This window comes from Natator depressus, chromosome 1 (assembly GCF_965152275.1).
Source record: "Natator depressus isolate rNatDep1 chromosome 1, rNatDep2.hap1, whole genome shotgun sequence".
NCBI classification, from domain to species: Eukaryota; Metazoa; Chordata; order Testudines; family Cheloniidae; genus Natator; species Natator depressus.
In genome coordinates this window covers 257,334,782-257,350,669 of record NC_134234.1, presented here as the reverse complement: position 1 = coordinate 257,350,669, position 15,888 = coordinate 257,334,782, and the positions used below count along the sequence as shown (strand labels likewise).

Genomic DNA, 15,888 nt, shown 5'->3' with positions numbered 1-15,888 from the left:
AAGTTTCACCTCACTTAAAAACTACTTGCTTATAAAATCAAACAAAAATACAAAAGTGTCACAGCACACTTACTGAAAAATTGCTGACTCATTTTTATCATATAATTATAAATCAATTGGAATACAAATATTGTACTTACATTTCAGTGTATACTCTATAGAGCAGTATAAACAAGTCATTGTCTGTATGAAATTTTAGTTTGTATGAACTTCAGAAGTGCTTTTTATGTAGCCTGTTGTAAAACTAAGCAAATATCTAGATGAGTTGATGTACCCCTAGTTGAGAACCAGTACTTTAGCACTCAGCAGCACATTAGTTACTAAGCTTAACCACCCTCAACAACTGGCCAGAGAGCATTTGTAGAGATCCCAAGGTAGCTCAACTGGAATAGATCTACTGTACACATGGTTACTTCCAATGATTAAACTAACACCTCATGCCAAAGCTACTTGTTAACAGAGACTCAATAGTTTAATTTTACTACACTAGAATAAGAAATCAGAGAGAAGCCAATGATCTGCAGTGGATTTTTTTTTTTTTTAAAGCAGCATTGAGACACTAAAAAAATTTCAATTTAAAATAAGAGATTTAGTGGGAATTTAGTACTTTCGGAAAGGTATGAAACTGACAGCCCTGGAAACCAAAGTCATTCATTTATAGATCTAGTATAGCAAGCAACAGCAATGTTAATTTTCCAAAATTACCACAACATGCCTTAATGCTAATGAGGTAGGACCATATTTTGTGATAAGATTTTATCTCTATGGTCATGAGAGTCCTTGGCCTTTCTGCTGAGACTGTGAATACAGATGCCACATTATGATGATTTTATTATATGGATGGTTGTCAACTGGGAACCAGACAGACCAAGTTTAATATAGACCACTACGTAGTGATCAGATGGTAATGACTTTGGGTCATATAACCCCAGGCTTGATTTGAACTGGGGATCTAGAAGTGAAGGTCATCCAGTTTTAATTTGCTCATTCACTGCCCCATTTGTGGCTTTGAAAACAATTTTGAATGTGAGCTACTTGAGGCAGGCACCTTATTTGTACTTTTTATTTAGAAGTGTTTTATGAGTAGCAACATTTGAGAACCTGCACTCAGCTCAACACCACCAAGCTGAATGGGTTCAACGAACTGGGAATTGTTAACGAGGTTTTCGCCTTGTAAATCATCTGTTCCACTTGAGTTTCATATCAGAAGCAATGGAAAGTAATTTCCATCTGATGACAATAGGGAATTTGTATGAAATGATCAACTGATATCACGGTCTGCCTTCTAGCAGAAAAGTGTCCATCTCAAAAATACTGTCAGCACAACTAAAACCCCTCTGCTGGCCCAGAATTAAGGGCCAGGTCCTCCTCCCATTGACCTCTCACAGAATTTAGTAAGTGCAAAGATGTAGTTTTAAATTGCTTGGTGAGAAATCAGGCATATTGACAAGGCAGGTTGTATGGGAAGTTCTGTCTTGTGGAACACAGGATGGTAGTCCCCAGAACTGTCACTAACACTAAATTGACTAATAAAAGCCCAGTTGGATTCCCTTTGAAGAGGATACCACCCTGTTCACAATCATTTCATTCATGAATACAAAACAAAGTTAGATGGGATGTTCCAACAATATTTTATTTAAGAGTATACAATATGGCAGCATTAAGATTAAAGCAAAACACAAGACATAACTGATTTACATAATTCCTAAAACAGACCCACTAACAAGAGGAGCCAATTATGGTGGTGACAGAAGGGTAAACTTGGCGACCATCTTTCCTTAGTGCCCATACCTGAAAATACAAATATTTGTTATGTTACCGTGCTTGTTATTTTTATACTGAATACCAATGTTGATTTTTTGGCACCAGCTTCACTCTCATGATAATATTTAATCCAATTAACATGCAACATACAAATATGTATTTCAACCTCAGTAGAAATAGCAAAAAGCAAAGGTACCTATTTAACTTTTTCCTTAATTCTCCCAGACAGTAGTGATTAATTGGGGGGAGACTAAATAGCTTATCATTTCATGGACTTGTGACCCTATCGTCACAATCTCCTGCCTGAACTCCACTTCTCAGGTCTGTCCTTGGCATAGAGAGGCTGGAGTATATCATTACCCCTTATACATTACTAGGCATGTATAAAATGTAAGCCAGTTCATGTCTCATACTGGTACCTAGGCATCTTAGTCACTAGCCAAACAGAATAGCTGCCCCATGAGTCCAGTTTTCAATTATGGCTGCCTTAAGATGTTCAAATCCTGCACTTTGGTGCTGAAGTTGTCACAGAAGCAGCCATTTACACAACTGAGTGCCAATTAATGCCCAAATATGGGACTGAGAAATTTTAAAACTCCTGCTTTAGAAGTCAGGACAGTTTAAAGAGAATGCTCTTAAAAAAATCTGGGTGAATCTGTACCTAGCAAAGTAAGTGGTTAATAGATAAATGATTCCGTTAAACCAGGCACAGAGTGGGGCGGGTGCTAGGTCAGTTCTTGATACCATTTTCAGCTTACTGCATCTCAAACCCAACCTTCAATACTCCCTAGTATCACACTTCTGTACCCCCATATAAATAGGTCAGTGCCCCTCAATACTAATCAGTAGCTTCTCTAGCTATTCTAATGATGGGTCTTTAGGCAAGGCCATCAGTCTGGCTCATTTGCTTAGTGGTTCTGCACTGCAAGCAAACATCCACCAAGCCAAGACAGCTAAGTTAGTTTTAGTCATCTGTAACCTTAATAGGGTTTTAAAACAAATCTCAACAATGCAAGGTCAGAGTGACCCGATACAATTTTTGGCATCTTGACATAAACACAATACCCAGGTTTTGGAGCAATGGATTTAACCCAGGTTAGTTTCTGAACCCAAGTCACTCATGTGGAGCTCTGCTATCAGTGAATTTCACTTCTCTATGCTCTCTAGAGGAAAATGTCGATGTAGAGCTCCAGTTTATAACTGCTCTCACTTACACCAGGACTATCTGGACACCCTTCAGAGCCCATAAACTCTGTTAGCAAAGATCGCTGTACAGTGACACAGAAAACTCCTCCTAGTAGGAACAGAGCATGCGGCCAAACCCCAAAATGAGAAAGATACCTGGGTGCTCTATCAGCAAGATCTAGCAGAGATTAACATTGCCTAGCACTCATCACAAGAGCCAATGGATGGTCAATAGTATGTTCCATGTTGGGAAAGGCACAGGATACCTACTTTTGGAACTCCCATTCTCTGTTGTCCAGTGGACACACCTGGCGAGTCTTAAGCCAACGAGAGATGCAGTGGAAGTGGAAAGCATGCTGAAAGAGAAGGTACAAGTTACATAGTTTCATAAGGTGCTGTTCATGAATCTCTTAATACAGAGAAATTAAAGCAATGAAAGTGTCACTATAAAAAAGGGTACACTGAGCGTTTGTAAACTAGGAGATGTGGAGAGCTGACTGAGCTCAATGATAAATGGCAAGGAAGAGGATGGTTTTGATCTGTTAAGAAAAGGAAGGGAAATATCAATGAAGTAGCAGCGAAGAGGCTGTTTCAGAGCTGATGCTAAGGCAAACCACAGATTTCTGACAAAGGAGGGAGAGCAGCGTTCAGCAGCTGTTAGTACTAGCAGAGTAGAGGCCAATAGAGACATGTCGATGGAGCCAAGAAGAGGAATTTCATAGTGGACAAATATTTGAAGAACCAGAGAACGTCCTGAAGGGCAGGAATGATGGAGATGAAGGTAGAGGCTGAAGGAAGCATTCTGCAAGTACTCTGAACCAAATGATGTTTGAATACAAGTGACTTTGGGAGGCCAGATAGAAAGCTCTATTACATATTTGCTGCAGATGCTGTCCTCCTTTAGCTCCTTAAAAATTAGAGTCCCACTTATCAGTCCCATTAAAGGCTTATGTTGGGAATCCCAGTTCCAAACACTTAACACTAAAAGCCATGATTTTATCTTGCCTCTGTAGACAGATACAACTTTGTTTTTAGCCTTGTTGAGGCACTATCTTGTTGTAACATGGCTCCACCACATAGTAGTTTTTGTAATGTAGCCAGGTCCAAGTCTGGCAAGAGTAGTTTCTTTATGCAACCCTTTAACTGTTACCCTGGACACAGTGGCATGCCATGACACTTGGTCAAGCAAACAATGCCAAACCTCCAGGCAAAATGGCATCCTGCATGTGTTGTGACCTAACACATACAGTGTACATGTGATCACACTGTGTGCAGGATGCCATTTAGTTCTAAAAAAAGTATCCTTCATGCGTGTTCAGGGGCTGCCCAGAACTGTTCTGCAGGTAAAACCAGTCCTCGGGCATGCAATGCATGCCTTGCATACATACATACACAGTATGCCCTTGCCAGTACATGAGGTGGTGGGGAAATGCTGATTTGCAAGCTTGAGTCTAGAGACATGGCTGGTACCCTGTGTGAAGGACAGCGATGCCTCAGCAAAATGGGAAAATCTGAAATTAACTGGAACAATTTTTAAATACAGAAAAACCCTCTAGTCAAAAAGCTGACCCTCCACATAGGCTTGCACATCGAGAAATCGATGTGTTGGCATCCAATAACACTTTGTTTTCTGAGGATGGGACAACTCCCAGCTATGAGCCTGTCCCTTGAATATTCAGAGATATTCACATCTCAAAATTAAATTCCTACAATATTGCCAAGCAACAAGGTACAGAGGTATTTCTATCCTTTACCCCTTCCTTTTCTGTATTCTCTTTCTCCCAACCTGTCTTGTTCTACACATTCCCAACCCTCATTTTTCCATTTTCTTCTTCCCTTCTTCTCGTCATCTCTCTACATCACAGTAAGCATCCAGGGTTTGAAAATTCTTTCCTAGTAAAGAACTATGAGACCATCTTAATGGATTAGCTTTCTCTATTCTGATTTTGAGCAATAGAAAATAGGGGACCTAATTTTTTCATAATAGCTGGTTAGTGAAAGCAGTTTGCCTTACATTGCAGACACCCCATGCGACAGTACACTCTTCAGAGGTAGCCGATGCCTGGTTAGCTTGACATTCTATACCTGTAGAGAAAGATTAAACACATTCAGAAGTGAGACCCTTTCTACTTGTAACAATCCTCTTTACTACAATAAATGAGGAAAAATACCCGAGCTCTTTGTTTTGTTGGACTTATTACAAACAAGCAGAGTGTTGGAAATCACTGGGTTTAAGTAAGATTTTTTTCAACTTGGGGAGGGAGGAACTAATCAGTTATTAATGAAGACAGATTTTTTTGTTCACTTTCTTAGATTATTTTGGGGGTAGGAAGGGGGAATTGTGTAGGAGTACCTATATCATCTGTCACTGAAATGTGTCTGCTTTCCAAATTGTAAAGACAAATATTTCTAATTTTGTCATACCAAAGTCTGTTTGGCTTTTGAAGGGTTTTTATTATAGTTATTGTTACGGATTATTGTATCAAAATTGTGAGGAAAGATTTAGTTAAGAGGAAGATTTGCTATACAAGATTCTCTATCTGGGACTGCCCTCTCCACCTCGTTCAAGATATTTGGTTTGTAACAATCAGCGCTTGTGCAAATTTATTCATGTAGCATGGACCTTGGCCACATCTTTGTAGCCTTGTACCAGATAAGCACTTCCAAAGCTACATGGTACAGTACATGTTAAATATTACTTAACAGTAATCTCTTATTCAGGTGTTATATAGAGAGGGAACCTGCAAAGACTGTCGTAAAAATGCCCAAAGAACTTCTCAGGTGGCATGAAAGGAGAAGGGAGGGGAAAAAGGAAGAGGTCAGCCCCAGATTTTCCATTCTAGAGTTGGACCTCTCCAATTAGAGTACTTGTGGCACCTTAGAGACTAAAATTTATTTGAGCATAAGCTTTCGTGAGCTACAGCTCACTTCATCGGATGAATGCATCCGATGAAGTGAGCTGTAGCTCATGAAAGCTTATGCTCAAATAAATTTGTTAGTCTCTAAGGTGCAACAAGTACCCCTTTTCTTTTTGCGAATACAGACTAAACACGGCTGCTACTCTGGAACCTCCAATTAGAGTGTAATCTGAAATAAAATAAGCAGTAAGGACGAGATAAAGGTAAGTATTGCCCCTTCCCTAGAATCAATATTATACGGTTTTGATGCCAATGCTTAAAACACACACACACACACACCCCGACAAAGGATGCTTCTGCAAAGCGGTAGAAGTCAAGCCCACATTGTTATTAACAATTTTGATAGGTAACCAGGGGACAGATCTTTTTCCTACCAAGGAAGAAGTTGAATAGGCTACAGTACTTTCCGAAGTTAGTTTGTGTCTGAATATACTTCAGGGATATAGAATTTGACCCACCAAACCATGGAGGATTTGGATGCTTTCAAGCCTAGGCATTTATTGTGGAACCTAACAAAGATGAAGTTTTACTGCATTTATCTATTCTACTGAAGTCTGTTTTAATTGCTCTTCTCAGATTTATCATACATTTTCTTGCAGGTGTTCAGGCATTAGACAAACAAGAGGAAGAACAGTTTTCTCATGAGGTATGAAAAGGTGAGTTAACCTTGGTTGTGAGCAACTATCCATACCAAGTTATGCCTAGGGATTTTCAATACCATCAGGTAATCTACTACAGATTTAGGTAAGATTTCATTTGTCACACACTTTCCACAGTCACATCTTTTCACGAAAGTCTTAGGTTCAAAATCTAGGCAATAACATAAGAAATTCAGAAGAGCTGAACACCTGAGTTCGTGTTGCTGACCTTTCAATCTTGACACCAATGGAACTGTGTCCAAATTCTTTAGTTACTCAAGAAGGTGGAAGGTATTCAGGAGGCTGACAGAGCTTTGTTACTTTGGAGAATTGCCCATTGGTTTGGAATTCATCATTTCAGTGCCCAGACTCAGTCTTACATAGTTAGGATCGGGAAGCAGGACCACATCCTGGGACAGGAACAGACAGCTGCAACAACTTTTCTTTGGCCAATTTGGGGTGGCAAATTTAAAAAACATTGTAATCAGTCATTCTTCCTAGGAGCAGAAGGGGGAACCACAGACTTTATTCAGTCATCTATGAGCCAGTGTCCGTTCCTATTAATCTTTGACCTGCTTCCCTCGTGCAGAAGAGTCTTGCCTTCGCATTCCTACTTGATACTAATAAGTCAAGCTAGGGATAATGTAGTTGCTTGGATATCAGTCTACTTCTTGGGGGTTGGGGACCATTCCAGATAGTCTGTTGATGCAGTGTCTCCATAAGAACCCCTTATGTTGGGGAATCTGGCAGACTCCATCCTGAATTTTATCTTCTTAGTGGAACTGTTTAGTCTCTCAAGGTCTAAGATGGCTGAGATTCCATAAGATCTTTTTCTTACTATGGATACTGAGTAGATCTCTGAGCTCTTTCTCTCGAGATGAAAAATGCTCAATCACCCATAGTTATAGGAAGTGAGAAATTACCTTCAAAGGATGATTGTATGCTGACTTCTGGAGACTGAAAAATTAAGTGAAGGTATGTGGAAGAGCCTGATGCTCCACAGAGCATCTGAACTGCACAATCACGCATACCTCTCTCCAAAATCAACTGGGACCAATGCTCTGAGAATTAGGATATCTTGCCCTAACCCTATTTCTGCATGGAGGTAAGATGGCTCTAGTCATACTTACTGTTTGGGCTGTACTAGCTTCCCTCAGACATTTCAGAGGTAATGCCTAGACCCAGAACATAAGTCATCCCTTCCCTGCTACCTTTGCGATGGGTAAGGATTAAAAGAACTTCTGCTCCTTCCCAGACTTTGAAAAGCGAGGAGAAAATGCTTTGGTATGTCCATAGTATTGGGTATAACACATCAAGCTTCTCTCTCAACATATTCCACCTGATAATTCTAAGGCACAAAAAATTTACTTTGAATAGTTATCCACTGTCCAGGGCTTAAACCAAAGTTGACACCTGCCCACTAAATTAGCGGTCATAGCTCTGTGTCCCTCCCCATGTCTGCCCCTCTCCCCTGCCCCAGTCCAGGGTTCCATCAACACGAACACAGTATAAAAATTTATTTGATTTGTTGTAGTTTGTGGCAAACTCCTCCTTAGCGTTGGATAGGAAATATTTATCCTTGGTTTTAGCCTGTTTGTCTTGTTTTGCTCGCTTGATCTTGACATCCTCTTCCTTCCTCTTTGCCATTCCAAATATTTACAGAGGAAAGAATCTATCCTACTTCTCTGGCTTGGGGTTATGATTGTTTGCTCCTGAGGAGAAGTTAGAACTTGGGGAAGGTGATTAGGATCTAGAACACTTTTGCCATTTTGAGGTGATCATGGTTATCTACCAAAGTTCTGTCTCAGCTGGTGTTCTGGCTCAGGTTAATCTGTAGGGATGTGTAGGTTTTGAGCTCTGGTGGTCCGCATCATTCAGTATTAGAATTGAATAGGAAGCGTAGGGGAAAGCTTCCCTGAGTGTCCAGATCTTCCTCTTGGGAATAAGATGGGTCAGACAGGACACCAGATTCCTTGGCAAATAAAATTACTCACTTAAACCTGAAGTAGGACCCTGGAGCTTCTCTCTTCAAGGGGAGACTTTTCACTTTAGAGTGTGTGTATGTATGTGAGTGTGTAAAAGGAGTTTTGGACTTATTCCTGAAGAGCTGTTCATCAGCAAGTATGGTCCATACTGCAGAGTCCCAAACACTTAAGAGGTCAGACCGCTTGCAGACACATCTCTGGGGGAGCCCTGGGCTGGTGTTGGTGGATGCAAAGGCCCCCAAACGAGCCATCCAGACTGAACTCCTTCCCTGATAGGGCAAGTCTTGGCAGGCTGGAGGCAATCATAGACATACGCCCATTCTTTAGCTCCCAAGGCAGCATCCTTGCAGATGGATCACCTCTTGACCTTCTGCTTCTCCACGTTTCCAGCTCCACCATGACAGACAAGGGGTTAACAAAGGGAGAGAAGGAGCTCCCTTGGTGGCCGCATTCAGGGAGCAAATCCTGAAAATTCTGCCTCTGCGCCGCCCCCCCCCCCCCCCCCCCCCAGCAGGGGAGATTTGCTGGCTGCTGCCCCAAATTAAACTATAAAAGCAGAGATTGTAGTAGATAACATGGGAGTGCTTAACTACTTCTCTTTGCTAGCGGCAGAGAATCTGAAGTGAAGGCAGAAGGGGTGTGGCAGAGACCTGGAGTCTTGTGGACAAGCATGAGCTATCTGTAGTATTTGAAAGAAGTGCCGCCCAAATGTCTTGCACTAGGGGAGTGGTCAGGATCCCACAGTAAACATGTATTTCAGCATTTCTCCAGTAAGAGACCCCCTTTTGTTTCCTCCACTACTTTGGCAGCCTTCGGTATGTTAATATGGAAAGAGAAGCAACCTAAGATTCAATTTTCTCTCTAATAATTGCTGACAGAAAATAAGGCATGGTTCTCCTTTATTTGCAGCTATATTAATGGACCTCCAAATTAATACTTGTTAAGGTGTGGCTACCCAGGAGACTCCTTTTTTTCCTCCCTCCTTTTATTATTTTGAGTGGCTCCTTTGAGCAACAGTATTGTGAAAATACACACTACATTGTGTTCTCTTTCTCCCTGCAAAGTTGCCTTCTAGAATTATTCATGGCTTCAAGTACTGTACTGCATCAGAAGTCAGAGATGGAAGAAACAATCAAGTCAACTAATCACCTTACTGCTAGTGCAGATGTTTCCTACAAAGTTTTCTAGGGCTTCCCCAGTCCAGTTTTTAAAATTTGGCACAGGAGGGGATTCCACTATGCTCTTTGGAAGACTATTCCAGTACTTTATATTTACAATACTATATATTTCTATTGGATTTTCTCAATATTTAGTTTCATTCTTCTGCTCAAGGTCATATGATCACTTCTAGTTATAATCCCCTGTACCATATTTCTTTCCTCCATTAGTGTTTACACCGTCCAAATATTTGTAGACAGTTATGTTCCAGGCTTAGTCATCACATAGTCAAGCTATTCACAATTACTTTTTAGTCTTCTCAAATTAATCCCTTCAATCCCTTAAGCATTGTGTGTCTCTTCTCTGGACTCGATCCTGTTCGTATATATTTTTGTGGTTATGAGATGGCCAAAACCAATACAGTATTGTAGGTGCAGCGTCACCAGAGTTGACCAGACAGAGGCTTCTTTAATAGCTCAATGTATGCAGCCCAAGACTGCACTAGTCTTTTTTGTTAGTATATTACATTGCAAATTCATTACAGGAGGAGGCTGGTAATACTGCATATCATTCACATTGCCAGACATTTCTTACTATATTTCAAGTTGCCTCTAAACTTTGCCAAACCTTACCCATTTGAGCTGAAATTTTACATGGCAGGTGTCTACCTCAGGGTGCTTTCTCCCCCCCTCCCCCCCCAATTTCAGCCAAAATGGTTCAGCTGTTTGAGAACAAAGCTAGAGGAAAAATACATTTTGGTCATATTAAAACATTTAGAAAGTGACACACAAAATTGTTAAAACACTAAGGTTAAAACACTAAGAGCTAAACATTCAAAAGTTAGGAAAAGCCAGAATGAAGGCTGTCTGTGCAACCTTTAATTCAGCCCTCTGATACAGCTTTTAATTACATGATCATGTACTTTTTTCCACCCCATAGGACCCCTGCCTCATTCAGTGCACAGGATAGACTTCTGGCATTTCCTAATTTTTTAGTGCTTGACTTTGCAAGCCAAATGTTCTTTTAATGTAGTTTGTGTGTATAATATTTTAATATTCTGCTTCCTATTACTCATAGCTCTCTTTCAACATTCCTGCTTTCCAGGTTTTCCCTTGCCATTAAATATCTGTTTCACATACCCTAATCCCAAGTGTATTACCGTGCATTTTTTTAGAAGTCTCATTTTGGTGGTCCTGCAGATATTAATTTCAGTTTCTGAATGATTTCTGACCTCTCAGTTTACTATATGAAAAATTAAAATGCTGTTTACTTTCTTCCAGATTAATTATGTTAAATAAGTCCAGAACCAACACTAATCCTTACAGCACCCAGTTAGACACTTCCCCAACTCTGTACAAGTCAAGTATCACTGTTTGTTTGTATCTCAGCCCATTTTCATGTGAGAGTGCCCCTATCCAAGCCAATATGAATTAATTTAGCAAGTAAAAAATTTGTTAAACATAATTAAGTGCTTCCCCAAAATCAAGTTATTACATCAGGCTCCCTTCAACCACTGTTTGTAATTCTACTTGCACAACCCCTCACCTGCCTCCCCCAAAAAGCAATGCACTGTGGTGTGAGTTTTTCTAAACCTGTTGCTGCTTATCTTCTAGATGTAATTTTTTCCTCTTAGTATTTGGTCCATTATTTTATTAAGGCTGACATGAGACTTACCAAGATAGTAACAGCCAGGATCATTCTTTCCATTTCCTCCCCCACAAAAATTTCTCCACTCTTTCCCAGTTCTCCATGATTTCTCAAAATAAATGTCAGACCTGACCAAATACTGCATGTTAGGTCTTGGTATGGAAGACCATAAATAGTTTGGGGGTAGGTCAGTTGTCTTAAGTCACACCAAGTTCCACTGGTTTATATAAACAGAATTTATTCCATGAATTAAAAATTATGTTAACCTATGGGATTCTCTGAGGACCAAGATTTGCTCATGCCTATATTCTAACTAGGGCCTCAAATGTTTAAATGCCCCACAGGTGTACTTTTTATTTTACAAGACTGAAGATAATGAACAAAGCAAGACCAGCCTTGGAAAACTGTTCTCACAGGGTTCACCTAGAGTATGCCAAATATTTTTTTGTCCATCTATACTAAGGCAAGGGTAGGCAGTTAGATTTTGTGCCTCTGCTAACACTCAATTCTGATAATCTGTTTTTGTACCCATTTTGTAACTCTTTGCAGAATTGATACGAGTGACTGATCTGTGTTCGCGTATACACTTCATGTTAGAAATTTTTTAAACTGAACTCCAGTTTAATACTCTTCATATGGAGTAAGTGTTTTGATGTTTATTTGTAAAATTAAGCTTATTGTACAGTGTTCCCAGATAAAGCAGAACAGACATTTAAGGGTAATGTTTGTATTGTTCAAGTATTTTTGATTGTTTGGTTTGTCTATTCTATAACAAAACAATCCACATGCCTCTGGATAGCCACCACACAATTCCAGATTATAATACCCAGCATGAGGTAGCTAATGCTATCTTCTGTGGAATGATACAAATTGAGGTTAGTGGTCTGACTGGACTCTTGGTCTGTCAGTAATTGTATAAGTATTGTGTGTCATAATCTTCACTGGTTTAATGCAAGAATCAATAATCAATTTGGGTTTTCTAATTAGTTCAGTTTATACATGATTCCCACCCCTAAATAATCTCATCTCACCTTTGGCCCCTCATCATTACTCCACCTCCCGGCACTTCTTTCCAAACCCCTGCCCAGCCAACACTGACTCCTGTGTAGCAGTGTGACACCAATTTAATTCTTCAGTTTGTCCCTCTTTTAAAGTGGGGAAAAAAGGGAAATGCGGTGGTGAAGGAGATTAGATCCTGGCCTTTAGACATTACCAAAACACAAGCTTGCAATTTTGGGCTTTGAAAAAACCTCACTCCTAGAGGTGATTTTGGCTGTACATCACATCTGTGAGGGAACTACCATGTCTGAATAGCCATAGTGCCTGTAATTTCCCCCCACTCCATTTACTTACACAGATCCATGATATGGTTCCTGCAAATGGCACAGTTATCAACCACAATGTCCCAGGCCCAGAGAGCTACTGCATTCCACTACAAAGAGAAAGAAGAACACATTTTCTATTGAAATTACAATATCTGTCAGAGGATTCCTTCCCCCCCACCCCCCGTTGCACTATTCCTGAGATCCCAGCTCTTCAGAGCACAGGATGGAGAGATCTCCTTGAAAACCTACCACCACCACTCTTTGGAAAAGGTAGAGTTGCTTGGGAGTAATGAGACACTCCTGAATCCACCCCAAGACCCAAGCATTTCCTGCCAACCCAGGAAACAGCAGAAATTATTTATTACACAAGAAATATAAATATAAAACAGACTCCTAGTTAGGAAAGATGTAGTCATTTACCTACATAAGCCAGTCACTCTTAAATATAAGTCCCTTATTTTTACTAAGGGAAATACAACCGTTCATATTTCTATTCAAAAGATCTGAATCCCATATCCATGTGGGTCTTTTCCTCCCCAAGCCACATCCTTAGCACTGACGGAATGCGTGCACCTTACTGGAAGTCCAATCCAGATATCCTTGACAAAACAGAAACTACCACCATTAGCAGCAGCCCTACCAATAAGTCACCACTGCAGAACAATGGGAACCAATTACTTGAGACAGTTTATATGCCTCCCTGCACTGAAGTCCCTTTTTTCAAACACAATAGGAGCTAGCACAAAGAACTGCAGGGCACATCTGAGGATCCAATATGGGTGACTGAATAAATGGTTGTTGGGTTTTTTTGGGGTGGGGAGCTAAAAATCGCTTAAAAGGTGAGATCTGAGGTGTCATCCCCCCCAAAAAAGGGACTGACTTCCATGATCACAAAAGCCTACAAGAAGAGGGTCTGCTATGCATTTAAGGGGACAATATTTGAAAGAAAAAAAAAACCACAGGATTGGAACTCTTAGCCAAATGATACAGAATTATAACAGAGTGCATCCCATCCCCTTCTCTGCCCCCCAAAAAGATTCAATTAGAAGACACTTCATAATTACACAGGATACCAGAACTTGGTTGCCTGACATTGTGGGTGGCAAATACTCTAGACCGATTATGTCACAGCAATATAAGTTAGAGATTATTGTCTAACTCCCTTTCCAGTAAGTGATTGTTCTCCACAGTATATAATTTTCCTGTATACAAGCATATCAAGTGATGTTTCCATCACGTCTTCTCAGAGTCCACCCTACCAACAGATGTCACCATTAGTAAGTGTTTCCTGATACTTGTCCTAAATGTCTCCTTACTTGCTCATTATAGCTCTTTGTACAAATTACTTTTCCTCCCCTCTCAGTGTTTTCATGCTGCATAAACTGCAGGCCCAGATTTCTGACCGCTGCTACCATTAAAGTGTTTTTCTAAACTGAGAAGTAACAATGTAAACTTGTAAAAGCCTTCTTACTCAGGAGACCTGATGTATCCAAGTCACAGCTATTAAATTTAGAGATAAAAATCAGGATTTTATTGCTTATTTTACATCTGTCAGATCAGTAAAGCCAATATAGCTACAGGGGAAGGCAGAAGATGATCCAATCAACTACACTACAGTTAGAGTGTCTTCATTTCTGGTGATGTTGTATTCATGCCCACTGGGCAAGGCTGGAGTAACCAACTGGCCTGTGACTAGAAGCTCTGACTGGAGTCACGAGATCTCTGACATCATGTGTTGCCAGGGGAGGTCATGTAGGACAAGCTTCACTCAGCATGAGCCAGTCTTACCCACAATCAAACTCACATTCACACACACTCCTGGAGTGCGGCGGCCACTACTTCTGTCACTCAGGTGTCTGAGGAAGGTTATGAGAGGTCCTGAGCACCCTTTTCACTTTTGCCCAGTGGAGGTCTCCATTGGCAAACTTCTCGCTGGGTTGACAAGAGAAACCTCATCATGCAGGGCCCACTCCTGGGCTGCCAGCGCACCCCTGGCTCCCTGACCCTTCATTTTGGGGGTTGAATGAAAGGAGGAAATGAGACAAGACGTCCTTCCTCCTGGATGGGCCCCAGCCAGCTTCGAGGCAGAATCCAGGGGGTGGGGAAGAGGAGCCAAGGCCACTGGCAAAGGCGCAGTAATACTGTCCGGGGGTCCCCTGCACCACCCCAAAGACTAGACCAGGGTCAGGAAGAAGGAACCTTCAGCCTGTCAGCAGACCCCCGCAGAAGAGGGCTCCCAAGTCCTGACATCACCAAATTAAGCGGCAGCGAGGCCCCGTCACGGGTGGCTCCGTGTTGGGGCAGGGCTACACCAGAGACCCCATGCAGCCGTGTCCCCGGTGCGTTACCTCGCCCCCCGCGCGTCCCCCCACACCTCCCCGGCCAGGCCGCGCAGCATCGTCCTGACAGAGTTGGCTGAGCCGAGGCGTCGCCCCGCCCCCATCCCTCCCCGCCTGCCACCGCCCAGGCCCCTGTGAGAGAGCGGGCGCCTCCCTGACACAGCCCCACCCCTTCGCCCCTCCCCGTACGCCACTGTCACCCGGCAACAACAGCGCGGCTGATTGGCCCCTCCATCCCCCACGTACAGCGGCCCCGCCGCAGCTATTGGCCCCGAACTCCGCCAGAAACCCAGAGCCCCGCCCCCTCCTGAGTAGCGCGGAACCGGAGACCCGGCCCCTGAGGAGAACAAGACCCGCCCCGTCCTCGCCCCGGAGCGACCGGCCCGTTCGCCCCTATCTCGCCCCGCAGCTGTCAGGGTGACGCCCCCCAGAGACCGCACCTTCTTCACTTCGAAGCGCTTCTTACTGGCGCTGCTATTGGTGCCGCTCGGGGTGTCCACATCCATCGCCGCCGCCATTTTGAATACACGATTCCAGGTCCCCTTATTGCGCATGCGCGGGACAGGGGACGAAGACTCGCGACAGCCTCCCTTTTCCCTTCCCCTCGCCCCTCCCCGCGCGCAAACAGGTGTGTGCGGAGCGGGGGGTGAGAGGAAGGAAGCGTCACACGACACTGGTCTCTTAAAGGCGCCGGCCAGGGCGGAGCCCAGAGTCAGCCTCCCCCGCCCTCATGACAGAGTTGCGCAACCCGATGGGGGGGCTGGGCCCGGCAGCAGCATTTAAAGGGAGACGCAAGACTTCCCTCCCGAGCGTTGGAGTGCTGCTGGGGGCCCGCCCCGCCCGTCAGTCTGCGCGGCCCCTGTCCGGCCCCGCGGCGCGCGCAGCGCCTCGTCCGCAGCCTGGGCCCGAGGCCGCGAGGTGCGCGAAGC

General features: G+C 42.8%; 1 protein-coding gene across 1 annotated transcript; it reads right to left on the bottom strand.

Moving 5' to 3' along the window:
• Positions 1-1,618: 1,618 nt before the first annotated feature.
• On the bottom strand, positions 1,619-15,605 carry RBX1 (ring-box 1). The gene is made up of 5 exons (XM_074941673.1): positions 15,400-15,605; positions 12,649-12,727; positions 4,964-5,034; positions 3,220-3,305; positions 1,619-1,791 (listed from the first exon to the last, which is right to left on the bottom strand). Exons 1-5 carry the CDS (start codon positions 15,511-15,513, stop codon positions 1,779-1,781), a joined length of 363 nt encoding a protein of 120 aa, XP_074797774.1. The 5' UTR covers positions 15,514-15,605; the 3' UTR covers positions 1,619-1,778.
• Positions 15,606-15,888: the final 283 nt, after the last annotated feature.

Coding starts and splice junctions, on each gene's coding strand:
- RBX1 (XM_074941673.1), bottom strand. CDS start 15,513: ATGCGCAATAAGGGGACCTGGAATCGTGTATTCAAAATGGCGGCGGCG. Junction 5,035..12,648: donor GAACCATATCATGGATCTGT/GTAAGTAAATGG, acceptor CTTTCTCTACAG/GTATAGAATGTCAAGCTAAC. Junction 3,306..4,963: donor TCGCATGGGGTGTCTGCAAT/GTAAGGCAAACT, acceptor CTTCTCTTTCAG/CATGCTTTCCACTTCCACTG.